This window comes from Camelina sativa, chromosome 19 (assembly GCF_000633955.1).
Source record: "Camelina sativa cultivar DH55 chromosome 19, Cs, whole genome shotgun sequence".
Lineage (NCBI taxonomy): Eukaryota > Viridiplantae > Streptophyta > Magnoliopsida > Brassicales > Brassicaceae > Camelina > Camelina sativa.
The window spans coordinates 873512-901485 of record NC_025703.1 but is presented as its reverse complement, the minus strand read 5'-3'; the positions used below and the strand labels follow the sequence as shown (position 1 = coordinate 901485).

General features: G+C 37.7%; 7 protein-coding genes and 1 long non-coding RNA gene across 10 annotated transcripts; 4 read left to right on the top strand and 4 right to left on the bottom strand.

The window, feature by feature from the left end:
• On the bottom strand, window positions 4–6499 carry LOC104763913. 2 transcript variants are annotated; one of them, XM_010487319.2, is made up of 14 exons: window positions 6282–6499; window positions 5952–6013; window positions 5025–5642; window positions 4782–4867; window positions 4512–4597; window positions 4118–4411; window positions 3585–4004; window positions 3436–3476; window positions 2248–2798; window positions 1935–2165; window positions 1695–1819; window positions 1209–1420; window positions 929–1076; window positions 4–819 (listed from the first exon to the last, which is right to left on the bottom strand). In XM_010487319.2, the coding sequence occupies exons 2-14, from the start codon at window positions 5952–5954 to the stop codon at window positions 194–196; spliced, it is 3441 nt and encodes a 1146-aa protein (XP_010485621.1). In that variant the 5' UTR covers window positions 5955–6013; window positions 6282–6499; the 3' UTR covers window positions 4–193. The 2 variants fall into 2 exon arrangements, with proteins under 2 accessions (XP_010485621.1, XP_019096870.1); XM_019241325.1 differs by lacking the exons at window positions 5952–6013; window positions 6282–6499 and having other exon boundaries at window positions 5025–5246; window positions 5351–5572.
• On the top strand, window positions 7578–8512 carry LOC104763911. Its single transcript, XR_763704.2, has 3 exons — window positions 7578–7662; window positions 7796–7829; window positions 8132–8512. It is a non-coding gene; the product is annotated as an uncharacterized LOC104763911 (long non-coding RNA).
• On the bottom strand, window positions 9092–11722 carry LOC104763909 (probable inactive receptor kinase At3g02880). Its single transcript, XM_010487316.2, has 3 exons — window positions 10231–11722; window positions 9758–10075; window positions 9092–9671 (listed from the first exon to the last, which is right to left on the bottom strand). Exons 1-3 carry the CDS (start codon window positions 11525–11527, stop codon window positions 9394–9396), a joined length of 1893 nt encoding a protein of 630 aa, XP_010485618.1. The 5' UTR covers window positions 11528–11722; the 3' UTR covers window positions 9092–9393.
• On the bottom strand, window positions 12825–15196 carry LOC104763908 (IAA-amino acid hydrolase ILR1-like). The gene is made up of 5 exons (XM_010487315.2): window positions 14708–15196; window positions 14477–14602; window positions 13699–14013; window positions 13487–13615; window positions 12825–13386 (listed from the first exon to the last, which is right to left on the bottom strand). Exons 1-5 carry the CDS (start codon window positions 15059–15061, stop codon window positions 12988–12990), a joined length of 1323 nt encoding a protein of 440 aa, XP_010485617.1. The 5' UTR covers window positions 15062–15196; the 3' UTR covers window positions 12825–12987.
• LOC104763907 (inositol-phosphate phosphatase) lies at window positions 16338–18615 on the top strand. Of its 2 annotated transcripts, none has more exons than XM_010487314.2 (12): window positions 16338–16449; window positions 16558–16613; window positions 16703–16753; window positions 16915–16995; window positions 17109–17212; window positions 17326–17410; window positions 17536–17590; window positions 17725–17768; window positions 17851–17919; window positions 18015–18115; window positions 18200–18256; window positions 18333–18615. In XM_010487314.2, the coding sequence occupies exons 1-12, from the start codon at window positions 16437–16439 to the stop codon at window positions 18430–18432; spliced, it is 816 nt and encodes a 271-aa protein (XP_010485616.1). In that variant the 5' UTR covers window positions 16338–16436; the 3' UTR covers window positions 18433–18615. The 2 variants fall into 2 exon arrangements, with proteins under 2 accessions (XP_010485616.1, XP_019097115.1); XM_019241570.1 differs by having other exon boundaries at window positions 16349–16476.
• Window positions 18866–20907, top strand: LOC104763906 (zinc finger protein 830). Its single transcript, XM_010487313.2, has 7 exons — window positions 18866–19112; window positions 19232–19331; window positions 19524–19686; window positions 19798–20074; window positions 20240–20315; window positions 20413–20459; window positions 20574–20907. Exons 1-7 carry the CDS (start codon window positions 19024–19026, stop codon window positions 20758–20760), a joined length of 939 nt encoding a protein of 312 aa, XP_010485615.1. The 5' UTR covers window positions 18866–19023; the 3' UTR covers window positions 20761–20907.
• LOC104763904 (potassium channel SKOR) lies at window positions 22207–26215 on the top strand. Its single transcript, XM_010487311.1, has 11 exons — window positions 22207–22685; window positions 23185–23409; window positions 23497–23560; window positions 23643–23982; window positions 24075–24370; window positions 24460–24540; window positions 24611–24709; window positions 24792–25202; window positions 25281–25651; window positions 25738–25859; window positions 25944–26215. The coding sequence occupies exons 1-11, from the start codon at window positions 22444–22446 to the stop codon at window positions 26180–26182; spliced, it is 2490 nt and encodes an 829-aa protein (XP_010485613.1). The 5' UTR covers window positions 22207–22443; the 3' UTR covers window positions 26183–26215.
• On the bottom strand, window positions 26113–27645 carry LOC104763905 (U-box domain-containing protein 21-like). The gene has a single exon (XM_010487312.2). It carries the CDS (start codon window positions 27427–27429, stop codon window positions 26275–26277), a length of 1155 nt encoding a protein of 384 aa, XP_010485614.1. The 5' UTR covers window positions 27430–27645; the 3' UTR covers window positions 26113–26274.

Sequence of the window (27974 nt, the reverse complement as noted above, 5' to 3'; positions counted from 1 at the left end):
TAGTCAGGTTAAGCAGATCAGTCAAGTCAACCAACGCTAACATCTTGTCATCTGTTTTTTTGCCCATCGCTTTTATATGTACAAAGCTGTGAGTTGGGTCTTTCTTCTTCATGATACCAAAGGACTAAAATAAAAGACACCTTTCTTGGTTATTTTCTAAGATAAGTTTCCTTCTGAGGATTTGTCAGCTAAGTCACATAGGCGTATTCACATTCTGCTTCTTCCTGTGTTCCCATCTCGACACTGATCTCCGATTCTGCTGTTGCTGTTGCTGGTGTTGTTGTTGTCGTTCCTTTTCTATGGATGACAAGGACAATGAGAGTGAGAGAGATGCTGCATCACCTTCTTGATTCACCATCTTATCTTGTGGCTTTAGACTACTGCTACTTCTATGTTCTTCAATGGAGGTTGTTCCAGCCATGGAAGGCAATACAACTCCTGTCATCGTGGTCTTGCTCGGGGTAGTTTTCTTTACTCCTCTCCATTTGTTGTTGTCACTGCCAAGTGCTCTGGGATTACTGTCTATCATTTCATCATCATCTTCTTTACCATCATTCATATCTGAAGGGAACACAATCCTTTCCGTTGCATCAGACTTCTTCTTGATGATCTTTTTCTCCTCCTCACAGGGACCAGCACAAGATTTTCTTGAAGCAAATTCATTGCCAAATGTATCCCTCCTGAAAAAGCTACATCCAGTTTCTACTCCTGTAACTGTCTTCAGCTTTTTATTCAATGGACCGTCACACAACCTTTCTTTATTTAGATAATCCAAGTCCACTTTCTGGTTCATATCGGAGGAATTCACTGTCCTAGGCGCTGTCAGTGCCAAAAACAAATAATTTGTTAACACCCATAAGATTTTTGTCCTGGCCGGGGAACTAAACATCAGAGCTTGTTACAGCCGAAAGCAAATCCATTTGATTACCTGACGTCTTCTCATCCTTCAACTGTGGACTAGGACCTATCTCTCCTTCCTCGGTTTCTTCATCCGCTCCACAATCTCCATATGATACAGATAATGCCTTCTCCTTTTGAATGGCACTGCACACTTTACCCTCTTTCGCATTCTCTTCCTGTTCAAATCCATGTACCCATCAATATGTGCATGATATTAAGATAGACCTAGCAACTGTCTAGAAGACTCCAAACTAAAATACATCTGAGAGTAAGATTTCTATAACTAGCTGAGGACAAGAACAACCCACCTCCATGCACAATTGCATTCTGCTCGATGTGCGATCAGTCAAAGACTCTCTGTTGCTTGGATTTTCATGGTGAAAAGTCTCACGAGAAGAAGAAGCTTTCCCAATATTTGGCAAAACACAAGACGCCGGAAGAGGTGTGCTCTTGAGTGGATTAGAGCAACTCTGTTTTCTTCCTCGGAATACACCCCAAAGGAAATATAACATGTTCCAGCCTGCATCCAACGGATATAGGACTAAGCAATATACTTCCTTACATTTGAACAAAACCTTGAACACATCAGCAAAACATTTGTGAAACTTAGTAGACATTGTTCCAGTATGACAGAAGAGCCATAGCTGCTAATTTGTAAGCAAACATTGTAAAGACAGTGAGATTCCATAAACTTAAAAAAAAAAAAGAAATATAGTTTAAACCTATTCAGAACAGTGGAACTTGCAACAAAACATATGTTCACGAAGTGAAAGAGTTCTAGTTAACATTCTTACGCTGGCAATCCCGAGGAAGCTGGTTGGAGGCAAAAATCAAAAGCTCAACACCCTCGAGGTTTCCCTTTAGGGCCAAATCTTTTTGGATCATGTTGTCTACCAAGGGCTTATAATTTTTCTCATAACTGTGTGTCACAAGCAACAATTTATATTTTCCGTCAGTAGATTAGGAAATAAAACATTGAAGCTACCAAAACCAGAATAACCACATGAAACAAAATACAGGTACATTGTAGTTACCTCTCAATGTCCTTGGCAAAGAAGAAAAGAGCCACATGCTGTTCCTTAGCACCTATATCTTGAAATTGTGCAGGCCATGCACTGAGCCTGGGTACTTCATTCAAGGTAAGTTTTACAGGAAATTGGTTCACCACTTCAACAACCTTAGGTGATGCTAAGGTTGAAAGGTATGCTTGCATTCCGTTATGCATTGTTGATAAATTTCTGCTTTTCTGGACCTCCAAGTCTCCTCTGGTCAAAAGAAGTAGAAGGTTAATCTGCAAGCAATTAAACCAGAAAAGAGATCTTCAAGAAAAGGGAACGAAAACCGTACTGCCAAATGTACTCAGGCTCTGGGATGGCTGAGGTTGTCGACAGAACAGCTGGGGCAACCACAGGCAAATCTCTCATGACAGGTTTTATAGAAGGAACATGAACTTCGGGCACAACAGATTGGGAAGCAGCCATTGCATCAGAACCAGCGAGTGACTGCGTTCCATTTACTGCAATTGTCTGCTTGTCTGTCCGTAAATCTGGATGCCCTCCTGGCAATCCTTTGAATCCCACAGGCCAATCTCTTATGACCGGCACCTTTGAGGACATATTTCTTAAAGCCTTATCACAACCAGAATCCACATTAGACACTGAAGGCAAATCAGATTGCTCCAACCCTCTGCTTTTCCCAAAGCTGGGTTTTTTACGCAGAGCAGCATCAACCGCTGCTCGCAACCTATTGCCCTTATTATTATCCTCCATAATACTTAGCGTTTGGTGATTACCAACAGCATCTTTGCTTTTCTCCCCCGCCTCTCTGACTTCCCGAGGCCGGAGTAAACCATCTACATTTGCCAGTTCATTTTTACATTTCGCTTCACTTGAACTGCACTTTTCATTCGTAGATGAATCTCCCACTGCATAGGTGAGAAATAAATCCCAAGGAGTCAATCATGATATCTTTAACGCATATAACTGTTTACTAATGGAGTGAAAAACNGTACTCAGGCTCTGGGATGGCTGAGGTTGTCGACAGAACAGCTGGGGCAACCACAGGCAAATCTCTCATGACAGGTTTTATAGAAGGAACATGAACTTCGGGCACAACAGATTGGGAAGCAGCCATTGCATCAGAACCAGCGAGTGACTGCGTTCCATTTACTGCAATTGTCTGCTTGTCTGTCCGTAAATCTGGATGCCCTCCTGGCAATCCTTTGAATCCCACAGGCCAATCTCTTATGACCGGCACCTTTGAGGACATATTTCTTAAAGCCTTATCACAACCAGAATCCACATTAGACACTGAAGGCAAATCAGATTGCTCCAACCCTCTGCTTTTCCCAAAGCTGGGTTTTTTACGCAGAGCAGCATCAACCGCTGCTCGCAACCTATTGCCCTTATTATTATCCTCCATAATACTTAGCGTTTGGTGATTACCAACAGCATCTTTGCTTTTCTCCCCCGCCTCTCTGACTTCCCGAGGCCGGAGTAAACCATCTACATTTGCCAGTTCATTTTTACATTTCGCTTCACTTGAACTGCACTTTTCATTCGTAGATGAATCTCCCACTGCATAGGTGAGAAATAAATCCCAAGGAGTCAATCATGATATCTTTAACGCATATAACTGTTTACTAATGGAGTGAAAAACATAACCGATAACAGTGGAAATCGTACCAGAAGCAACTATATCTTCTAGACGATTTCGACTTAGATGTCTGGCTTGCTTTGTCAAGCTACCTTGTTGACCATCAGAATCCAAATCCTTCAAATCACGGGGACTTTTTGCATATGAACTGGACGAACGGCCACGTGAAATTAGTTTCTGATCGATTGTGGATGCTGAAGGGTTAGCTTCTATGCTCCGATCTTTCAGTTGCTTTGTACCATTAACTTTTGAGTCATAACAACTAGAGCTCCCTACGTCTATACATCTACTTGACATTGATTTGCCTGCATTTCTAGAAAATCCTTCTTTTACATCAAGGGAAGAATTGTCTTTCCCAATCTTCTGTCGAGGAAGCATAACATCATCCACTGGTCTCACTTTTGGTCTAGAGCTCGAAGAATTAAACGAATTGGACTTGAAAAATGAACCTATACATATAGAAAACAAGGTAATATTATACAACCTTATCATATATGAACCAGAAGTACAGCAAACTAGACAAGGAAGAACACCCTTGAGAAAATCGTACGATAATTCCTACCTTTAGGGGACCGAAGCTGAGAGTCAGGAGATCGTGTGCTTTCTGAGTCATCACTGGAGTGGCTGTTGAAAGATGAGTGATGAGCTAGCTTTCTCGTTGGCTTCTCTAGACCCTTAAATGACGTTTCTCGGGATAAAGTGGACGATCTGGGAAGAACAGATCTCTTAGGTGACCCTGTTGGAGCCTCAACCGCCAATCTTTTAGAATCAGGAGCTGCCTCAAATTTGTCTATGTGCCTTTTGCTGGAGCTTTGTGTATTCAAATTTACTGCACTTTCTCTTTTTCCCTTGGTTTCTGCACGTTTAAACTCAGATTCGTTAAACAAAACCAAGTTCACAACCAAGTTCCTGATGTTTTGCACTAATATCATGGATAGTATATAATTCAGCTTTACCTAGCTTCTTCTTTTCTGCAAACTTGCATTCCTCACAAAGCCAATCACCCTTAGGAACCTTTTTAAGCATTACTCGCATGCAATATCTGAGCAAAAGATAACACAACTATACAGTTAGCACAGAAATGGTGCTCAGTTATTAGTTATTAATAACAGGATAATCCAATTTACTTAACTTCACCAATATTAAGGTCAAGGATAAATCCTAGATGGCAATTGGCCAAAATTTACTTGATGTTTTTTCTTTCCCATGAACAGAAGCAGGCTTACGTGTGTTCTGCGCCATCACTGCATCTGCTGCAGATAGCCAGTAAATCCTCACGACCCGCATCTCCGCAAATATCACATACTTTTACCTGCTCAACATTATAGAGAACAATTTCACTTCAGATTTTTGTCACTAGGAGATAAAAGTAAACATTGAAACAAACAGGAACAGAGGCACAAATTCAGCCAACAAAATAGATGTGTTCTCTAATTCCTCCTAATATGAGACAAAACAGCATTGCTTACATCAAGTTCCAGCATTTCAGAATCAGCACCCTCACTCTCACTCTCAGACATGGCTGATGTGTTTGATTCGTCTGCCTTATTGGAGGGAACATTTTCTCTCGACTTCCTAACCACTGGCCCTGAACGCGTAGAACTCTCAATTAAAGAATTGTTCTTGTTGTCTTTGTTACTCTTTGCTCCTGACTTTTCCTTGACTTTTCCCTGCCCTAGAATGTTTTTGGCCTTATGGTCATTACATGTATCCAACTTCATGGAATCTTGATCTTTGTGAGACCCATCTAAAAGTGGGGCATGGGATATATCAGAAGATCTTAAAATTTCCTTACTCTCAGCATTCTCAGATGAAGAAGTATCATGATTAAAATTAACCAGATTGCTCGCTTCACTTGCAGTGTTCCGGAGAGCATTAACCCCATAAGAACGCTCGTTGAAAGAACACTCGCTCGCCAGTACACCATGGGAGTTTTCATCTGATGACTCTTCCGACTTTGAACCGGTAAAGCCCGCATTACGGTGCATGCAAGATGAACAAGGAACAGAGCAGACATTACAAGTTCCAGACTGCATTTTAGGACGACCTCTGCGACCCATGGAGCGATAACCAAGTCTTCTATCAGCCTTCAGGCATAACAAAGAGAGAATGTTAGCAACGAAAAGAAGAATAAAAATGAAGAACTCTTTTTTTTTTCACAAAATCAGTGAATTAAATGAGCATAAAAGGGAAAATTTACTGAAATATAAGTTCTTAAAAGAAGAGTAAATTAAAAAAAACAGTATAAGGAAGACTTCCATATTAATGCTGGACGCATAGCATTTACAAAAAAAAAAAAAAAACGAACTGTGAGACAACTACAACTGGACATTTATGCTATGATCTACATTCAAAGGAAGCGTATAAATGCAATCAGTTATCCTCTCTGTTCTTACCATTAACAACAAATTTGATGAGCACGACTCTCGCAAAATTGATTTCTAATCCGCTAATCCAACTGTGAACAAAGAAAAAGAAGCATAAATTTTAAGGAAAAAGAAAAGCACATAAGCCCAGATGATTGAATCATGCTGTTTAACAACTAACAACACTTGCGTCGACGGACCAACATGCAAAATAAGCACAATTCCTAAAACGAATCAAAGCGGATTCTGTTTACATTGTAGAGGTCTCGAAATCAAAATCAAAATCATCATCATCATCATCCTCGACATTAGCATTTCACTATTCACCACCAATCGAGAACAAAGAAAACCCTAACTTACCATTCCTTGATTACCGCACTACGAATACACAAACCCTAAGTAAAGTTCCTCTAAAAATCTCCAGATTCGATTCCTAATTTCTCTCTCTCGCTCTGGCGTGGCCCTAAAAGTTCGAATTCTCTGGAATCTCTCGCTTTTTTTCCAGATAATGGAATGAGAGAGAGAGAGAGAGAGAGAGCTGCTATTAAATAGCCACCACCAAAGCAAGCCCCCAAGGATCTTTCTCTCTACCTACACCACGTAGATACGTACGGACATACATACGTATACACACACGCTTAATATTTTCTTTATATATAATATATTCATTAATTACTAACTAATTTAGTCTATCATAAACACGCAAGTTTTTTTAATAGATTACTAAAATAACGTGTTTAACAACAAAATTTACAGTGATTAGTATTCTTATCGACATGGAAGGCATTTAATATCTAGTCTAGAAATTTCAGATTTCTACATACTGACAGACACAAAATATATAAGTAGTTGAAATTACGCCAAAATTTGTAATTACATGTTACGAAATTGCTAATTTTGGTAATTTCATTTGATTTATCTTTTTCAGTTGGGAAAACGTTTAAGCCCCATCATGTGTTTAAGTGTTAACGTTCAAATGTTAGACCAAACGAATAAGGAAAATTACAAAACTGCCATATTTTTCATCGTCCTAAATGGACCGTTTTTAGCCCAAATAATTGGATATTTAGTTCATTGGATTCCAGCCCATTGTTTGGGCCTTTTATGAAAAAATTCTTTATATTTTTTTTAAAATAATAATAATAATATGACAAACACAAAATCAATGAAATGGCCCACAAAGATCACATGCTGAAAAATCAAATATTTATTATATTCGCCGCATTTTTCGCTTTCTATTACACTTCACCAAATTTGCGTACCATTAGCTTAATAACTTTCCTAAACTCGTTTATTTTTCTCTTTCGATTTTAGATATTTGCGTAAGTAAAACATTTAACAAAATTATTATAATACTCCGTTAGTCCGTTTCATAACACTCATTCATAAGTCATAACTGAAGGTTTCGAAACATTTGTTTTATTGATTTTCCAAGGCAAGATTTATAGACTTTTGCTTCTTCTATACGTTGGGGTAATTAATTACTGCTAAGTAAATTACACTGTTTACTGATTTTGAGTCTTTGACATTTTCCAAGAGACAAAAATGACAAGTAGGGGAGGCAGTAGAAACTATAATGACCTACTTCCCCATAATCACGGCATGAACTTTGGCATTCGATACCGATTTTCTTGATTAGGAAATAACCAAATTCCCCCATTCCTTATTTTCTCTATAAATATCTTAACCCCTATTTTTCTTGACTCTTCTCTTTTTACTGTCTGTCTCCAATCTCGTCCAGGTAAACCACCAAAACAAATTCTATTTTATTGAAATATTTTGTGTGTAATAAAAAGCTATGAAAATTTTGATGTTTATTAATATAGTTGGATTCCTTATTAGTCTTCTGAGATCGAAAGTTCTTATTTTTACAGGCTGCTAGTGGTGGTGGCAAACTCCGCCCACAAGGTACCAACACAAAACTTATGTAGTTTTATATCATACTTACGTTATTCCTTAAACAAACAAAAGAATCGGAGGTATTATTGTAATTAAGCTAGCAGCACATAATTATGTATACATATATAGTATATACTTATGCTAATGTTGAGACCATGATTTTTGATGTGCTAAGATTATGATATTTTTTTGTGTGATTGTCATTTTTTAGTATTAACATATGACGAATAATTATATGCACGAACATAAAGATCTCAATGATTTTTATTTTTATTTTGTGATATGTTTTTGGATGGAAACTTCAAACGTAGAATGCAACTCAAAGTGTAGCTACCGTTGTTCGGCAACATCACACAAGAAGCCATGCATGTTCTTTTGCCTCAAGTGCTGCACAAAATGCCTTTGTGTTCCTGCAGGCACTTACGGCAACAAACAAAGTTGCCCATGTTACAACAATTGGAAGACTAAAGAAGGCCGTCCAAAATGTCCTTGAAACTGCTTCTTATATATACTTGATCATATCTAGTTTTGTATCAATCAATTATGTTGTTTAAACCTGTTTCTACAAGTTGGTAGGAACTCTATTTGTCTTTATAGGCTTTATTTTGTTATATCTTTTGCTCTTTTTTGTTGTTGTTGTTGTTGCTTTATGACCAAACATTAGTAAAGATGACTAAAGATTATCTTGGTTACATTACATAATTATGAAGTGGGCTTCATTATTTATTGAGCCTAGAAACATATAGCCAGAATAAAACTCTCTAGCAAAAGAGGCCATCAAGCTTGTAATTATTATCAAAATAATGACATCCCAGTCATAAATACGATTATTTTCTAAAATCAGTATAATATTTACTAGTCGTGAATCTTGTGATAATTGACCAAATAATATCGGTTGTTTGTGTGGAAGCCATGTTCTACGATGTCTCTTTCTTATTGTTTTCTTCCAAGATTTTAGAAACATCAGTTTATGAGGGAGAATGCGAGCATAGTAATTTATTTGCTCTCTCATCCATAATATAATCCATTTCCTTTTCCTTGTGGAATAATAATACGTTTACTAGTTAGTAGTGGTTACCAACTTTCACATTATAAAACGAGAAACACTCGTCTGTCCAATCGTGAGCTGATATTTATGACCATTTTTGTCGTTGACTTTGTTTTTTAGCTCAAATATTTGGACGGCGATGAAAATATTGATTAAAAGTCGTTGACATTTTTTCCGGCTGAACCGTTGACTGGAGTTGTAAGACAAGATGTGAAATGAAGAAAACAAAAAAAACCGATAATATTCACACGCGTCGATTGTATACTTATACAAAAAAATTAGCAGAAACAATAGTTCTATAGACATTTTTTGGAACTTTTGAAATTAAGAAAAATAGAAAGAAGAAGAAAAAAAAAAACTGAAAAGGTCTCATCTCAAATTGAGGCTCAAGAAGAATTAACGAACAAACTAAAACAAGAAGAAGAAAAAAGACTGTGACAGGGGCTTGACACTATTCAAGAATTTGCAATTTAACCCCCAAACAATTTTCAAATCAATCAATTTAGACCCCCCCCCCTAAAAAAATCAGTCGGATATCGGATTTGGGGAGGAGCCAGATGAATGAGAAACCTCCTCAATGAGTCTGGTGACATCGGCCATCGAAGGACGACTATCTGGATACTGAGCCGTACAGCTCATACCTATCTTCAATAAACGGATGATGTTCTCATTGCCCTCAGGTTGGTACCTTGTGAGCTCCGGATCAAGCACCTCAGACGGTGATTGTTGATCGGTAACTGATTGGACCCATCTCGGCAAATCAACGCCTTCTTCATTCAATTGCTGATGTGTTGGAGACTTACCTGCAACGTTAAAACCTTTAAACCACCGCAGCAATTGCAAAGAAACAAAGTTAAAAAGATAAATATTGAGTCTGACTGTTTGTTACCTGTGAGTAATTCAAGGATTAAGACGCCAAAGCTATAGACATCAGCTTTTTGGGAGATTTTGCGAGCATCCGTGACTTCAGGTGCACGGTAGCCATCGATACGGTTAGGTGCAGATGTAGAACTAATGATAGGCGCTAGACCGTAATCAGAGACCTTAGCTTCATAGGATTCAGACAAGAGTACGTTCGAGGACTTAATGTTTCCATGAGAAGTTGTGGCGTCACGCGAATGTAGGAATTTAATCGCTCTTGCAGCTCCTAAGGCTACACCAACTCTGGTTTCCCAGTTCAATGGAGTCCTCCCGTTTCCTTTGTTCCCTGCAAAACCATTAAAACAGCCTAAAAACCGAGCTCCAAGCATAATAACTAAACAAGTCCCCATCAAGATCATAAACTAGTATCAAGAGACATAACATCAACTAACTAAAGAATCCGAAAAATCAATAAATGCATTAGATTTCGATTTTTTTTACCGTGCAAGATTGCAGACAAGCTTCCTCTAGACATGTACTCAAAGACAAGAAGCTTTTCATCGCGGCTGAAGTAGTAAGCGATGAGAGTCACGAGATTGGGATGACTCATTGATCCCAAAACCTGCAATCTCTCTCTGAACTCTTTCTCAGGCACCACAACATCTCTTAGCCGTTTCACAGCCACAATCAAACCATGATCAAAGCTTGCCTTATACGAAGACCCAACTGTTCCTTTCCCAAGAACCTCAGCTGAAGCCTTCAACAACCCATCCAAATCGAATTCTCCAAACGTTTTCACGAAAAATATCAAATCTTTACTCACCACACCACTCTCCGACGACGTAGCCTTAACCGGCGGGACAACAGCCGCCCTTTCCTTAGGTATAGCAGCGGCGGTGGCCGGAGGAGCTACAGGAGCTTCAACGTTTCTCGCTTGACCATTCTCTTCCTTCTTCTTTCTCTTTCTACAGAGACAGAAGAGAATCAGGAGAAGAACCAACAGACCAACAACACATCCGATTACAATCCCGACAATAGCTCCGGTGGATAACTTGTCGCTATCTTTCTTCTCCGGCGGCGGATTGGGTCCTGGTCCTGGTTCTGGAGCAGGGCCACCAACACAAAGGTTTAAGGGCTTCCCACAGAGAGTGTTCCCTTCGAAAGCAGTTGAAGGCCAGCTCGACAACGAACTCGGAATCGAACCATCCAATTGATTCGAAGAAACATTGAATTGCTGAAGAGGAAGCGTGATCTCAGGGATTGGACCAGTCAGCTGATTCCTCTCTAAATACAGAGTAACCAACCGGGTCGCGGAATTAACATTATCCGGGATCCGACCCGAGAATTTGTTCTCCCCGAGATTAATTCTGATCACGTTCGGGAGCGTGAAGAGAAACGAAGGAATCTCACCGGAAAAGGCATTACCTTGGAGATACAAGTAACGGAGAAGAACAAGGTTTGAGAAATCCGAAGGGATTGGACCGGAGAGGGCAGAATTGAATCGGAGAGAAAGGGTTTGAAGCTCCGTCAAATTACCAATCCCACCGATTGGTAAAGAACCGAATAAACCAGCTCCGGGTAATCGGAGGGCAGTGACCCGACCCGCATCACAGTGGACTCCGTGCCAATCACAAGGAGAAGGAGCACTCATGTTCCATAACAAAGTACGGCCACGAACACTCTTACGAAGAACGACTAAAGCTCTCCGGTCAGACTCTAGATCTGAAGTCACCGCAGCGAGATAGAAGACGAACAAGTAGACAACACAGAGACTTAGCTTCGGCTTGTACTTTATCATCTTCTTCTCCAAAACTGGCGATTCTTCGTCTCCTTAGGTTTCAAAATTCAATAAATATATATGGACTTTTCGATATGGGGGTTTTGAGAAAACTTAATTCGGCAACGCGTTAACGAGTGTTTGAACAGAGAGACTTGTATTTTACATGAGTTTCTCTCTGTGTCTCTCTCTCTCTCTCTCTCTCTCTTTCGCCGGCTAAATAAAATCAGAATTGCAGCAGATAAAAGGGAAAAAGAAAAGTTACTAATTGGAATTTTTCCTTTTCGACCAAAAAAAAAAGTAAAATAAAGAGAATCTTATGTATTAAATGTGACAGCTAATTAATTTACAGAAAAATATAAAATTAACCAATAAGGGGTATAGTTGTAACGATTTATCAGAGTCAAACTGGTTATTGCGTTACCTTAATGTTAATTAATTACTATTATTAATTTCATCATCAAATGCAGTAGTAATGTTTTTTTTTTGTAGACGTTTAAACGACCATGTTATCTTTTTTGTTTTCTTTATGTTTTTTTTTTATTTATCAGGTTGAATGTGATCAAGAACAGGCCTGGTCTGAGCTACCGTTGACGAACAAGTGTCTCGGACGCCGTTTTGTATTTTGATTTAAAAGTTTCTGCAATTTCCTGTCTACTCTTCTTAAACAAATATGTATTATATGTTTGTACTATAGCCGGAGAATAAGTACGTTCCATTGACATTTTTTATGTAGGCTGTATCAATGTGATATGAAATTGAAATGGTCAACAGAAAAAAACTTAGTTGTGGTCTATATAAAGTATAATATATGCTTGAGATTTTGAAGATTTCAATACTTCATTCTTCTGGGTTTTCCCAGTCGATGATTCACTTCTATATATGGTTCCCTTCATATGATTTCTTTTCTTTTTTTTTTTAGCAACATGCATATTAACAGATTTAAATATAAATTGTGACAAAATAATGAATTAATAATATTGATATGATCACTATTGTTATAAGTTAAAGATACTAGATTGTGAAGATTTCAATAGTTTGTTCTTTTGGGTTTTCCTAGTCGATTCACTTCTATATTTGGTTACCTTCATATGCTTTTTTTTTAACAACATGCATATTAACAAATTCAAATATAAGTTGTGAAACAATAATGAATTAATGATTTTGATATAATCACTATTGTTACAAATTAGATACTATTCAATTTCAAATTTTGCTTTTTTTTTTTTTTTTCTTATTCACATAGTGTCAATTTTATTTTAAATGAAAGTGGGTGCTTTCTCGTGACTTTTTAATATGTATTTTGTTGTAAAATGGGTGAACACGTAAACAATATCAGTCTATTGGTTTATCCCGCTGGTCAAACCGCGAACTAATTTCAGTTTAGACTACTAACAAACATTCTTCCCAACCCCGAAACCTAACCTCACCTAATTTTATATTATTACAAGTCTACGAATGACCCAAATGCTGAACACATTCTATAATTCCCTCTTAACCTCATCGTCATGGACATGACCATGTTTATCCAAATAAGAAACGGCCATGGCTGCGTGAAGAGCAGCCCCAACAGGAAGAGTTGCTTCATCAACAAAGAAGTAAGGCGAATGAAGCGGCTTACCAGCGCCTAGCGTCTCATTCTTTATCCCAAGCACGAAAATCGCAGCCTTAGTCTTTTGAGTGAAGAAGCTGAAATCCTCTGCTCCCATTGTCACAGGGAAATCGTGGAAGTTATTTTTTCCAATCATGGCTTCCGCTACTTTTCTACCATGCTCGTATATGCTTTGGTCGTTCATCATTACCGGGTGAAGTGACGGCTTTTTCTCTTCGAAATTTACTTCTGCTATGCATCGGTATACTGATGCTTGTGCCTCTGAAATCTGCATCATCATATCATCAAGAAACGTTTACACAGGATTAGGCAAGGGCCAACCCGAATGAACAATATAAAGTTGTAACAATAAATGTTTAATAAAATACCTCTTTGATTCGTCTTTGAATATATAGAAGCCCATCGTTGCTTAAGCTTCTGAAAGTACCTCCAAATTTAGCACTCTCCGGTATTACGTTTTTAGCATGACCCCCTTCAATGTATCCAACAGTAAAGACCTGATAAAACATTCATTTCCACTCATTCAATCAAGACTCTGATTCATAAAAGACAATGCTTTAAAAGTGGAAAACAAACTTACACCAGCTTCGAGTGGATCCATTTCCCGTGAAACAATCTGTTGCAAGGCAACAACAGCGGAAGAAGCTGCAAGAACCGGGTCTTTAGAGAAATGTGGTGTAGCCGCGTGGCTACCTTGACCGTGAACTGTGACTGTAAACAATCCCGCACCTGCAAGAACGGTCCCAGGCCTAGAGCCAATGCCACCGGATGGGATAGATGGAAAGACATGAACGCTGAGAATCCCATCTAAGTCGTCTAGAATCTCATCTTTTAGCATTTCATAAGCACCTCCATAACCTTCCTCTCCTGGTTGAAACACAAGTTTCACAGTCCCCTTTTGCAACAAAAAAAAAAAATCAACAAGAAGGAATTGTGTGTATTGATGAAGATCAGAATAGTCACATGTTTATCAAAAAAACTATTAATTAAACATGTTACTATAGTGTGTATGTAGAGACACTACTGTTTCATTTTAAGGCCCAAAAATTTATTACTAATGTTTCATTCAAAATTATGCATTTTGTTCCACCAAATCAATAGACCATATCACACCATTGATTCACTCAAACACCCAAAAATCAACAAAACAGAATATGGCCCATATTAGAAAGTTGACATTCTCATTGCAGGGCATACAATAAAATCAATCATAGACATACAGTAAACACACATAAATGAGGATCAGAATCTGAGGAAACACCAATCCACATCAAAATGATTGAATGTGGGGTACTACACAATTGACTTAATCAATCAAGCACATGTTCTACTATATGGACAGAGACAGAGAGAGAGACCTTGATGAGGTGTTTTCTGGAATGAAGAAGCCTAGCAGCACCAAGAAGCATAGCAACATGAGTATCATGACCACAAGCATGCATCTTTCCATCTACTTTACTCTTCGATTCCCATTCCACTAATTCCTTTTTTTTTTTTTCCCAATCACAGTCATCAAAATTTTCAAATTTATTAGTCAAAGTAACCTAAAAATCGGATTTTTTATTTATTTTTTATTTTTTTTAAAGAACCTGTAACGGAAGTGCGTCCATGTCTGCTCTGAGTCCGAAAATGGGTTTGGAACCGGATCCGATCCAAGCCACGACGCCAGTCTTCGCGACAGGCCACTTATACTTCACTCCGAGTGAATCAAGCTCGTCTCGAACGAGTTGACTCGTTTTGAACTCCTGGAACCCAGTCTCTGGGTGCTCGTGAATACTCCTCCTGATCCCTCTCATCCATTGGAAAAACTCAGGGTCCTTGGCTGATTCGAGCATCCCACGAGCGAGTGACTCGAGACCCGACCCGTAATCATAGCTCCGAGCTGGAGAGAGAAGAAGGAGAAAGAAGAAGGTGACGACGGAGTAGACAAAGAAGATACTCATTCTGATTTCTTTCTAAGACGACGGAGACTGTATATATACGTAATTTTTACACCGCGTGTTGGAAACTGTTTAATCGTTTTTATTAAACTATATAGGCGTCTCAGATCAGATCAGATCATGTGAAATGATTATCTATGTTTATAGCATTGTTATGTGATATATGACAAAAAAAAAATGAAAAGCTTTTCCTTTTGAGTACGTAATTTGAAATTTGGATACAATGAATGAATGAATGAATGAATACCAACGGTATGATGAAAGGAATAAATTCGTAAAAATTGATACACGATTTTACCATTTATGTTAATGATAAAATTTGACTATTTTTGGACTAAAAACATTGCATGCTGAGTCCGGCTCATAAAAATTCAGAATTAGCCCAATAATTGTATCAAGCCCACGGATTCACCCCAACCCGTAAAAGAGATAGAGCTGGATGTCAAATTTAAGGTCGAATCTAATCCTTCAAATTTGGTTAAGTTAGCTTTTGGAAAACAATCTCTCAAAGCTTTGAATAGTTTGATTATTAGGCCATGTTTATAGGGAGATCACATGGGGTGTTCTTAGGCACTTTAAAAATGAAAATAATTGAATAGTGAACTTAAGATCAGACTCACTGATCTTATTCTAGAACTGTTCTTGGGCCTGATCTTGTGTGACGTGTCTCTTTCGGATTTGTTGAAAATATATAGAATAAATTTGGACATTAATCTATGTATTAATTAAATAAAATGTTTGTCTTGTTTAATTAATTAAGTAATATGTTTGTTTGTTTTTTTTTTAAATTTTATTTACAATGTTTTTTTTTGTTTCATAAAAATATGGCATTGTATTTTGAATTTTAGTAAAAGTTTTATAAGTTTGCAATTAAAATGTTATTTTATAAATTTTTATAATTGTAATATGTTTAAGAATATTAATAAACATTATATTATTAAATAGTATTAAACATTCTTAAATTTTTTATTAAACATTAATCTATGTATTTATTAAACATTCTTAAATTTCTATAAGAATATTATATTATTAAATATTAAGATCTTAAACATGTTCTCCCAATAACTAACTTTTTAACAAAAGTTCTTAACTATTGATCTTACATTATATTCACAATATTTATACTCTAAGAACACCCTAAACTGATCTCCCTATAAACATGCCCTTAGGGTAATATCGGATCCTAATTGGGTAATTTGAATATATTCGAAGATTAGAGAGATACCTAGAATATTCGGTCGGTCCTATGCCCAACCCACAAAAGAAAACCGTAACTTTTGTGTGTTTCTAAGAAGTAATAAGAACCATCCACACAACTAAAGCAAAGCCAAAGAAAGCATCACTCTTTTCGTTTCCTCTCTTCCTCCCTTCATCGAATATGGCGGACAATGGTAAAGACAACCAGGGTTCAAATCTCAGTTCTCCTACGTTTTCTATTCCTCTGTTTTCTCATTTGCTTTTTTTGTTTTATTTTATTGGGCGACATTGAATTTATGTAGATTCTCTAGATCAGTTCTTGGCTGCTGCCATTGATGCCGCTAAAAAAGCTGGACAGGTATCTCTCTCTCTCTCTTACTCGATCTCCTTCTGTTCTTTGATCGATCTTTCTGGCTAATCATGATTTAATTTTGTTTCATTCTCCAGGTCATTCGTAAAGGGTTTTACGAGACCAAACATGTTGAACACAAAGGCCAGGTTTTTTTTTTCTTATTTTATTTTTCCCCTCTGCTCTTATATATAACTTTTATTGCAAGATTGCATCTTTATTTCACACAAAGTGAGAATTAATCACAGAGTGTCAATTTTGTTTTTGGAATCATCTTACTTTGGTTCCTGAAATTGTTGTTGTTTGTTAGGTGGATTTGGTGACAGAGACTGATAAAGGATGTGAAGAACTTGTGTTTAATCATCTCAAGCAGCTTTTTCCCAACCACAAGGTGATTTATTTATTATTCCTCCGCTAACGTTGAACTCCCCTTTTGTTGGATCTTTCTTAGCTCCTCCTTCCTTTGCATTGAGATGATGAGAGTTTTTTTGGCTATGGGTTTAGTTCATTGGAGAAGAAACTACAGCTGCATTCGGTGTCACTGAACTGACTGATGAACCAACTTGGATTGTTGATCCTCTTGATGGAACTACTAATTTCGTTCACGGGTAAACATATATATATATATATATGTTCTTGCCTGATTTTTCCATTTGAATGATTGTGTGTGTTTTGTTTCTCACATTTTATTGAAACAAGTCCAAATGCTGATTACCCTCAGGTTCCCTTTTGTGTGTGTTTCAATTGGGCTTACCATTGGAAAAGTCCCTGTGGTTGGCGTTGTTTTCAATCCGATTATGGATGAGGTAATGTGTAGATCCTTCTAATGATTCAAGTTTCTTCAATCGATAACCAGTTACCATTATAGATAGTTTCCTTGATCAATGAATGTATGGTGACGTTTTTCACATGATATCCAATGATAAAACAGCTATATACCGGTGTCCAAGGGAAAGGAGCATTCTTAAATGGAAAGCCAATTAAAGGTTAGCATTTGTTCTAGTATAGACTTGAAGATTTAGTTGATCTCTGTCTATGACATCAAGAAGATGGCTTACGCTGGTTTAGAGATTGGAGTTCTTCCATTTTTTTTCCAACTCAAACGATGTTCTTTTTGCAGTGTCAACTCAGAGCGAACTTGTAACTGCTTTGCTCGTAACAGAGGTAAAAACCTGGCTTCCTTTGTGTTACACTACTAAACTAGATTGCTTTGGAGCCTCCTACTCAGCGTTTATATTGCTTACAGGCTGGTACTAAACGTGATAAAGCTACATTAGACGATACAACCAACAGAATCAACAGTTTGTTAACAAAGGTGAAATTTTATTAAGAGAATTTAGAACTCCACCACTTGGCTAAAAACCTCTGCCAAAACTAATGATTGTGTCTTCTTTTTCATTCATTCACCAGGTTAGGTCCCTTAGGATGAGTGGCTCGTGCGCACTGGACCTCTGTGGTGTCGCGTGTGGAAGAGTTGATATCTTCTATGAAGTCGGTTTCGGTGGTCCATGGTAAATTGTCTTCTTTTTTTTTGTAACTCATTGCTTGGATTAGAAAAAGTTTCATTCTTGATGGCATAATATCAATTTTCACAGGGACATTGCAGCAGGAATTGTGATCGTCAAAGAAGCTGGCGGACTTATTTTTGATCCGTAAGTGTTGAGACTAAACACACTCAACGTTCTAACTGTTTTTAACTGTCTTTTTGTGTGTGTACTTGTTCATCAGATCGGGTAAAGATTTGGACATCACATCACAGAGAGTTGCAGCTTCAAACGCTTCTCTGAAGGAGTTATTCGTGGAGGCGTTGCAGCTTACAAAGGCATGAAGGAGTTAATTCATTATTGTTACAAAATATGGTCTCAACCTTATGATGAACTCTCAGATTCAAAAACTTTACAATTTGTTAGTTTGGTAACAAATGAAATTATTTCTTTTAAACTCAGTTGGCAAAAAGTTGATAATAATAAACAAAACTCCTTGTGAGCTTAATTCAAAAACTTCATGCGAATGTTCTTATAATTCTGTTTCTTAATCGTCTTGATTTTGTAGTTTTGAGTTTGGATGTTTAGTTATCAAAAGATGAAATAGAAAAGTTTCTCCAAAAAAAAAGTTTACTTTATTTTTATTTTCGCTGTGAATAATCCATCTTTTAATAACCGATTAGATATTGATAGGCCCAGTATTTGCTATCGGCCCAGAATCAGCCCAAAAGTTGTAAGACTAAACCCGGCTTTGATCAACCCGACCCGTAAAAGAGATTGCGGAGAAGAAGAACGGAGGAGGGAGATGACGGTCTTGGTTGGTAGGTTGTGGCCTTGTGGGTGAAATCCATCTTCTAAGGATTTAAAGTGTAGACGAATTTGTCAGATCTTCAATTCTTCATTACTTGGGTTTGTTGTTGCTTCCAAGGAGAGTGATGGATGCTCAAGCGAAGAAGAAGGCGATGTTTCGCTCTAAACTCAATGCCAAGAAGAAAGACACCCGCATAGATTCTCCTCTCGTTAGGTTAAACCTTTGTAGCATCTTAAATTTTTGTGGGGTTCTCTGGGATTGGGCTTGAGCTGTAGTTATAGAGGTCATTACAGTTTGGGATGAAGATTTATGTTCTTTGGATTTGTTTGTAGGTACAATGAATCAGACCAGCCTGTGTGTCGAGTCTGCAATGTCGTGTTGAAATCTGAATCACTCTGGGATGTACACCAAGCTTCTCGTAAGCATCACGAGGTAAACTATTCCTGCTTTTGTGATAGAGGTGTTAAAGAGTTAAAATTCATGCTTTTATATTTTGATTATGGATTGCTGCTACTAAATTGTGGGGGACTTTTGTTAATTAACTTCTTCTAGTAGTTGTTGGCTTTAGAGTCTCTGTTTATGTTAGTAGTAACTTTAGGTTTGGTTAATGAATTGTTGAGACAGGCAATTGATAATCTCAAAGCTAGTGCAGCGGGAGTTCAACGGGGTAGCAAACCTGCTGTAACTCATCAGCCAGCAAAATCTGAAACTTTGTCTAAACCATCCAAATCTCAGACATCATCTGGTCTTCCGCCAAATTTCTTCGAAAATCGTGAACCTGCTGGAGGTAATCATGACTGGCTAATGCACTTTCAGGGGTCGTTTTTTTATTTGTCCATTGAGTTTCTGTTATTGTGTTTCATGGGAAAAGCCTTACTGGTCAAATATATATGTTCAGAATCTGGAGAAGTAGAATTGGCAAATTCCAAGAATATACAGCAATCAAAGCAGTCTACAGGTTCAGAAACAAGCAAGACAAAGGGACCTCTTCCAGCCAAATTCTTTGATAATCAGATTGAGATAACCACCAGTGAACCTCAAGAGAGTCAGACACAGGCTACAGGTGGTTCAGAAACTAAACCAGCGGTGAAAGGTGCCCTCCCGTCCGGTTTTTTCGATAATAAAGAAGCTGACCTGCTTGCCCGTGGAATAAAGCTCGTCAAACCAGATATCAAGTGAGTTTTCTTTTTTTTTGCTTTTACTTTTCCAGATGCAGGAAAATCAAATTTGAAAGCTCTGTTGTTATGTGTCTGTTACATTTCATGACGTTTGGGAATGTAAAAGACTTTGTACCAAATAACTCTCTTTGGGAACTTATATAAACATGGATCTCTTTTCAGGGATGAATATAAAGAATTTGAGAAGTTGATACAAGAAGATCTTCAAGTAGTGGATAGCCGCATGGAAGAAGAAGAGGTCAGATAACTTTCTGTAACTATAAACACTGCTGCCAACATCATAAGCTCTGTCTTTAAGACTTGACAACCGCTCTTTCCCGCACTCTAATTCTCAGGTTGATGCTGCTGAAACCATAGAAGAGGAGGAACAAAGAGAGCAAAGGTAATTTGTTACGTTAGTTGGTTATATCTAGCAAGAAGATGAAAGTGTTGAGACTTGTTCAATATTAACTATTAAGTAAACACTTGGCTTCTCCTTTTAATCTTCTTCTGCTAGATCATACAACGAGAAAGTGGAGATTCTGAAGAGGAGGAAAATGGAACTTAAGGCGGCTAGATTAGCAAAGCGTAGTAAAACCTCTGAGGGGTCTGTTAAAAAGCAGAAGAAGACCGAGGAAGAATCCCCCAGCGATGAGGAGGATGACGAGGTTTCCGCTGTTGATTGGAGAGCTCAACATCTTTGAAAAAAGACTTGTCACAAAATCTTTGTCCTGGTAAAACATCTTCTGTTAAAATTCTCAGAGAACACTATCAATTCCTCATCTTGAATTCTCAAAGCTTATTATCTATAGTTTCAGAGGATCAATAGATGTTTAACTGTTTTAAGTATAGTTATCGGAATTATGGGTACAACTCAAGAACGTAATTGTCATGACCGGAGTTGCCAAAAAGGGTCAATATTCGTGTAAGCGGTAAACCTGAAATCGGTGGCAGTTACTAGCAGTTTCAGGTGGTTAAAGCTTTCACTTTGGTGACAAAAAAAATCATCAATGACAATGATGAGCCAACCATACATAATACCAGGTTGTTCGTTTCATTCTAGTTTTGTTAAACCGAAAGTGCAAAAATTTAAACAAATACATGTGTTCCGGAAACCAATTAGGGGTCAAGTATGTCTAGAAACTTTAGGGGTCAAGTAAACGAGAAGGAAGACCACTAACTAAATATATTCATATTTAGTGAATTTTGGACTGTTTGTGAGTGGCTAATGCTTATTATATAACTTGTATATAAATTGCATCCTGCTTTCCACTATAAGCCATTGACATGAAATATTCAAATGGAGATATATAACCAAAAAGCAAGGAAACAACGACGTTGTGTTATCTTGTTTACAACTTGAAAAGGAGTCCACAAAACAAAAGAGAGAACAGACCAAAGCAAAGGTCGGTTAATGCACAACTGATATAATTAAACTATTTCCCCCATTAGAACATAAATTATATAACTAATTACCTCTGACCTAATTGAAAGCACTCAATCTTCTAAATACCTTAACATTATCTAGTCTTGATCATTGGTTGAAACTGTCACGTGAATTTTAAAATGGTAAAGTACTAAAGTGTTAGCACAAACGGGAATCAAAATTTTAGGGACATTTCAGTTTAGAGTCTATCCACATCAAAAACACACACACACACACTGACAAACACAAACAAACCAATCGGGTTCGACCTACGTTACCAAACAATAACTAGTACTCGATTCGATACTACAGCAATCATAAGTATTGAATTATCCCTTCCGAAGTATCATTCTCTGAACACTTATGCATGAATAATGAACGTGATAAAAGATAAACCGGTTTGCATTAAAAAGTAAGAAACCTTTTACGAACAAAAATGAGAGAAAAGCTAAGTGACTCTTTTTTGTCCAAAAAAAAAAAGAAGCTAAGTGACTCTTCAACGTAATCTGCAGAAACTTTATCACATGTTAACTTGTATATTCTTGTGGTCATAAAAGACTCTAATCACTTATGTGGTGCTCTTCATAGGGGTACTAAAACTAAAAGTGAATACATAAATGCATATTGTATATATTATATATATTTGTTTTACAATACGTTTACAAAAACTACAATGAAGATTTCAACTTTGATTAAAAATAATAAAAACAACAACAGCATTTACAGCACTAACCAAAAAAATAACAACGAAAAATTTTCTATAAATTTGGTTGCTGATTTGTTTTTTCTCTATCTTTCACAATTTGAAAACTCAGGCGCCAGTTTTAGGCATAACTGAAAAATCACAAAAAAAAAAGGAAATAAGAGAGAGAGAGAGAACAAAAGAGAGAGAGAAGAGATTATTGTCTTCTTGAAAACTCCAATTATCTGGTTTAACCTGAATCCGCGATCAGGAGGTATAATGGGAGGAAGCAGCGGCGGCGGCGGTGTTTCTTACCGGAGCGGCGGAGAACCGGACGTGGAATTGGAGGATTACGAGGTGGATGATTTCAGTGATGGGATCGTAGAATCGCGAGGAAACAGATTTAATCCCCTCACAAATTTCTTAGGGTTAGACTTCGCCGGAGGTAGCGGCGGTAAGTTCACCGTCATTAATGGAATCAGAGATATCTCCAGAGGCTCCATTGTCCATCCCGATAACCGGTAAAAAATTCATCTCTCAAAATCTTGTTCTGAGTCCTCGTATTTTTCTATTATTTCAGAAGTAACCCCTACGCTTTATATTTTATTCTATTCTAGTCTACTTACTTTGTTCTATAGTTCAAGGGTAGCTATTGATTGAGACATAACTTAAATCGAATAAATAAATTTAGGAGGTAATATCGTCAGCTTGACAAAGTTTTGGGGTCCATTATAGTGAAAACAAAAACTTAGGGGCTTGACTGTGGTTTATCGAAACCTTCTCTTTTTTTTTTTATTGTCATTACATTTTTCTTCGGTTATTCGTTCATTCGTTTGCCCGCCAAGTTTATGACACGTATCTGTCTCTCAATGGTCACAATTGATTCGTTCGTTAAAAATTCTAACGAACCATGAGTTTTAGTTTTGGAGCAATATCAGTTACTACTAAAGAGTTTAGTTTAGCTTAGCTACTAAAGAATCTAGAAGATTGATCACAAGATTTTTCCATTGCGTTACGTAGGTGGTACAAGGCGTGGACGATGTTTATAATGATATGGGCACTTTATTCTTCCTTCTTCACTCCACTCGAATTCGGTTTCTTCAGAGGATTACCAGAGAATCTCTTCATCCTCGATATCGCTGGTCAGATCGCTTTCTTAATGGATATTGTCTTGACATTCTTCGTCGCTTATCGAGATAGCCACACTTACAGAATGGTCTATAGACGCAGCTCTATCGCTTTACGGTATTAATTCACTCCTCTGTTTCTGTCTTCTTGACAATGTGTTGAGTAGACTCGTACGATAAGTGTTGGTGTTTGCCATTTTTGCAGGTACTTAAAATCATCTTTTATTATTGATTTACTTGCTTGCATGCCATGGGATATCATCTACAAGGTACACTTTTTTTTACTCTTTGATTTTGCTAAAACTGTGATAAACCAAACGAGGTGTTTTGAAACTGTGAATTTGAAAACAGGCTGCTGGTGAGAAAGAAGAAGTGAGGTACCTATTGTTGATAAGGCTCTATCGAGTTCATAGAGTGATTCTGTTTTTCCACAAGATGGAGAAAGATATAAGGATCAATTACCTTTTCACAAGAATCGTCAAGCTTATATTCGTCGAGCTCTATTGCACTCACACCGCGGCTTGTATCTTCTATTACTTGGCCACGACGCTGCCTGCTTCTCAAGAAGGGTACACTTGGATTGGAAGTTTGAAGTTGGGAGATTACAGTTACTCGCAGTTTAGAGATATCGATCTTTGGACTAGATACACTACTTCTATGTACTTTGCAGTTGTTACTATGGCAACTGTTGGTAAGTTCTGCTAACTGAAAACTTGGTGACTCTTTTGCTTTGATTCTGTTTTATATGCACATCCCCTAATTGGTATGTTTCTTTTGATGCAGGTTATGGAGATATACACGCGGTTAATATGCGGGAAATGATATTCGCCATGGTGTATATTTCATTCGATATGATTCTAGGAGCTTACTTAATTGGTAACATGACAGCTTTGATTGTAAAAGGTTCGAAAACAGAAAGATTCCGGGATAAGATGGCGGATATTATGCGGTATATGAACAGAAACAAACTAGGTAGAAACATCCGTGGTCAGATCACAGGACATTTGCGGTTGCAGTACGAAAGTAGCTACACCGAGGTAGCTGCTCTTCAAGACATCCCTGTCTCTATCCGTGCTAAGGTATATATGATGAATGCTTTATTAGAGATGTTTGTTCAGATTTCACATTCAGATGATGAGCAAAATGTCAACTTACGTTTTTACTGCAGATTGCGCAAACTTTAGACTTGCCGTATATTGAGAAAGTTCCTCTCTTTCGTGGGTGCTCGTCTGAATTCATTAACCAGATTGTAAGCCTTTAGACTTGACTGTAAAAAATATCAAAATATCTTCAGGTAACTCAAGTTTGGTTTATTACAGGTTATAAGACTACATGAAGAGTTCTTTCTCCCTGGAGAAGTTATTATGGAGCAAGGAAGCGTTGTTGATCAACTCTACTTCGTTTGTCACGGTGTATTGGTAAACAAAATTTAGCCTTTTTCGTCAATACATGTTTGAAATTCAAATTTGGTAAAATCAAGATGTTTTTAATTTAAATCAGGAGGAGATTGGTATAACTAAGGATGGATCTGAAGAAATAGTGGCACTTCTACAACCAGATAATTCTTTTGGGGAGATTTCAATCCTATGCAATATTCCTCAGCCTTACACAGTTCGAGTTTCCGAGCTATGTCGGCTTCTAAGGCTCGATAAGCAATCTTTTATGAACATTCTAGAGATCTATTTCCACGATGGACGAAGGATTCTCAACAATCTGCTTGAAGGGAAAGAATCTAATGTTCGGATTAAGCAATTGGAATCCGATATAACCTTTCATATCAGTAAACAAGAGGCAGAGCTAGCTTTGAAGTTGAATAGCGCAGCTTTCTACGGTGATCTTTATCAGCTTAAGAGTTTGATTCGAGCTGGAGGTGACCCGAATAAAACAGATTATGACGGAAGATCACCTTTGGTACGGTCTTAATTAGAGCTGTTTGGTTTCTTTAATCCGACATTGTAACATATCTAACATGTTTTTTGCTCTTGACAGCATCTTGCAGCCTCAAGAGGATATGAAGACATTACTTTATACCTTATTCAAGAATCAGTAGATGTAAATGTCAAAGATAAGTTGGGGAACACGCCATTACTAGAAGCTATCAAGAACGGGAATGATCGTGTTGCGGCGTTACTCGTGAAAGAAGGAGCTACGTTAAATATTGAGAACGCCGGGACTTTCCTTTGCACCGTGGTTGCGAAAGGAGACAGCGATTTCCTGAAAAGGCTTCTCAGTAACGGAATCGATCCTAATTCCAAAGATTATGATCACAGAACACCTCTTCATGTAGCTGCCTCTGAAGGATTTTATGTCTTGGCAATCCAATTGGTAGAAGCAAGTGCTAATGTTCTTGCAAAAGACAGGTAAACCCTTTTTTTTTCTTGCAAGTGCTAAGTGGTTTGTTTTTTTTGCGGTTACGGACTTATCTTTTTTTTTGTATTTGAATTAGATGGGGAAACACTCCACTGGATGAAGCCCTAGGGTGTGGGAACAAGATGTTGATAAAGTTACTCGAAGACGCAAAGAGTTCTCAGATCTCTTCGTTTCCGAGTGGTTCCAAAGAGTTTAAAGGTAGTTTAATCGGCGTATAGGTCAAAGTATGATGTTTTTATTTTATGTAAGACTAATGAGCGGTTTGTTTATTACAATCTGCAGATAAAGTGTATAAGAAGAAGTGTACAGTGTATTCTTTACATCCTGATGATACGAAAGAGAAAAGAAGACGTGGGATTGTAATGTGGGTGCCTCGAAGCATCGAAGAGCTTGTAAAAACTGCAGCGGAGCAACTAAATGTCCCGGAAGCTTCTTGTATATTGTCTGAAGATGAAGGTAAAATTATTGATGTAGATTTGATCAGTGATGGACAAAAACTGTATTTAACTGTTGAAACATAATGATTCAAACCAAAAAAAAAAAAAAAAAAAAAACCAAAAACAGAGTAACTACAAAGAATATTAGTGTCTTGTGCTGTATTGTGTTTGCTTAATTAAAAAGATTTCTTCACATTCTTCAAATGCATCGAAGAATCGACACAATTCGTCTTCTCGATCTCATTTCTACAACGGTTTAGATTCCGCAAGAGCTCGCTAGCTTTCTCCTTCGTCTTCTCCTCGCACCCGACTTGTAAGAGTACTAAAAGTTTCTCAAAGGCACCAACTTGAAGAGCTTCAACTAACAAACGATCATCACCTTGTCCGTTATTCTTCCATAGCTTCCAAAGAATCGAGACAGAACATTGTGTCGCGAGATCCGAAACTCTAAGAATCTTCTTCACTAGAAGAGGAACGATCAAAGCGTTTCTAAGAACGTCTTCTTTGCCTAGCTCGTTATCGCATGTAGCGTTTAGAACAACTAGAGATCTCTCGCAAACGCTCTTTTCTGCATTGTTGTTCACCATCATCTCTGTGATCAGTTCAACCAAACCCAATCTAACGAATCTTGAAGCGATCTTGTCGTTACACGAAATCGCTCTGTAAATCACCATTAGAGATGCTTTCGTGGAGCTAGTCGAAACAGAGTCTCTGATGATCTTAACTAATCCTTCACAAGCTCCTTCGGTATCAGTTAACGCATACACATACCTCTTGTCTACTGCAATAACCTCTCTGATGCAGAACGCAGCGTTTTGTCTCGTTTTAGCGTCCGTGGAGTTCAAGAACCGTACGAGACAGTTAAGCGAAGCCGTTGAACCCATCTTCGAGAAACCTTCTGACCAACTCAGAGGCAGCCAGGAAGACAGAACATACAAGATCTCCTCCAATAGACGCACGTGTATATCACGCGCCTCAGAGAATGTTTCGAAACAAGAAGACAACGCGAAAACGCAGCCGTTTTGGACCAAATACTTTTTGTTCGTCTCTCCTCCTCCCAAGTTCTTGATTTTGCTAACAAGCTCGAAACACTCTGCATATTCCTTACGCGCCGCCGCGATTTCCAGTCTCCGACTTATCTCAACCGCATCACGCGGTGTCAACTGTACCCGCGGTGTCAACTGTACCCGCGGTGACCTAATCCGCTCCATCCTCGATGATGATCGGAGCTGAGAGGGAATCTTGGTTTCCACGACGGATATATCGCCGGAAGTCAATTGATTACGTCTCTTTGCTACTTCTCCTCCTCTTGATCTCCAAGGTAACACCATTATTTCTTTCTTTTTGTTTGTTTGTTTGGTACCTAACAAAATCAAATATTCTTTCTAGATGTTCGATGAAGGCTGAAACGGGTTTATGGGATTCGTATAAATATATGTTTCTTTGACGTGTTTTTATATGTGCATGTACGTGGTTGTCTACTTATATAATACGAATATATAAAGAGAGACATGGTCAAAGGTTGTGTGAAGCTTTGAAAGAGAAAATGGTATGAAATGGAACGTTTGATTTAGGTTTGTGAACTGAATTGGAATGTTGACCGTTGAAAATCTGTGGATTATTATTATTCCGGGTCCAGATTTATGACTTGAATATGTTTCGACGGTTAATTAAATTTACCTTCGTTTATAATTTTATATATTGGTATAAAATATTCAAAGCTTCGTAATTATAAATTTATAACATACATTATAAATTTATAACATACACGAAAACCTCTATAAATTAATACTCTTTAAATTAATATTCGCTATAAAGTAATAAATTCTTTCGGTTCCGAGTTGGGCCAGTATAAAAAATGACACATTTCGATAAA

Bases quoted from the DNA above. Each gene is read 5' to 3' on its own strand.
- LOC104763913 (XM_010487319.2), bottom strand. The intron at 4,598-4,781 runs GTAAGCCTGCTT...TCTTTTGCTCAG, and splicing joins AGTGATGGCGCAGAACACAC to ATATTGCATGCGAGTAATGC. The intron at 1,820-1,934 runs GTAACTACAATG...TGTGACACACAG, and splicing joins TTTGCCAAGGACATTGAGAG to TTATGAGAAAAATTATAAGC.
- LOC104763909 (XM_010487316.2), bottom strand. From the start codon at position 11,527: ATGATAAAGTACAAGCCGAAGCTAAGTCTCTGTGTTGTCTACTTGTTC. The intron at 10,076-10,230 runs GTAAAAAAAATC...ATGGTTTTGCAG, and splicing joins CTTGTCTGCAATCTTGCACG to GGAACAAAGGAAACGGGAGG. The intron at 9,672-9,757 runs GTAACAAACAGT...TTAACGTTGCAG, and splicing joins AATCCTTGAATTACTCACAG to GTAAGTCTCCAACACATCAG.
- LOC104763908 (XM_010487315.2), bottom strand. From the start codon at position 15,061: ATGAGTATCTTCTTTGTCTACTCCGTCGTCACCTTCTTCTTTCTCCTT. The intron at 14,014-14,476 runs GTCTCTCTCTCT...TTGTTGCAAAAG, and splicing joins CCAGAAAACACCTCATCAAG to GGGACTGTGAAACTTGTGTT. The intron at 13,387-13,486 runs GTATTTTATTAA...ATGATGATGCAG, and splicing joins TTCAAAGACGAATCAAAGAG to ATTTCAGAGGCACAAGCATC.
- LOC104763907 (XM_019241570.1), top strand. From the start codon at position 16,437: ATGGCGGACAATGGTAAAGACAACCAGGGTTCAAATCTCA. The intron at 16,996-17,108 runs GTGATTTATTTA...CTATGGGTTTAG, and splicing joins AGCTTTTTCCCAACCACAAG to TTCATTGGAGAAGAAACTAC. The intron at 17,591-17,724 runs GTTAGCATTTGT...TTCTTTTTGCAG, and splicing joins AAATGGAAAGCCAATTAAAG to TGTCAACTCAGAGCGAACTT.
- LOC104763906 (XM_010487313.2), top strand. From the start codon at position 19,024: ATGGATGCTCAAGCGAAGAAGAAGGCGATGTTTCGCTCTAAACTCAAT. The intron at 19,332-19,523 runs GTAAACTATTCC...TTGTTGAGACAG, and splicing joins CTTCTCGTAAGCATCACGAG to GCAATTGATAATCTCAAAGC. The intron at 19,687-19,797 runs GTAATCATGACT...ATATATGTTCAG, and splicing joins AAATCGTGAACCTGCTGGAG to AATCTGGAGAAGTAGAATTG.
- LOC104763904 (XM_010487311.1), top strand. From the start codon at position 22,444: ATGGGAGGAAGCAGCGGCGGCGGCGGTGTTTCTTACCGGAGCGGCGGA. The intron at 24,541-24,610 runs GTAAGCCTTTAG...GGTTTATTACAG, and splicing joins CTGAATTCATTAACCAGATT to GTTATAAGACTACATGAAGA. The intron at 24,710-24,791 runs GTAAACAAAATT...AATTTAAATCAG, and splicing joins TCGTTTGTCACGGTGTATTG to GAGGAGATTGGTATAACTAA.
- LOC104763905 (XM_010487312.2), bottom strand. From the start codon at position 27,429: ATGGTGTTACCTTGGAGATCAAGAGGAGGAGAAGTAGCAAAGAGACGT.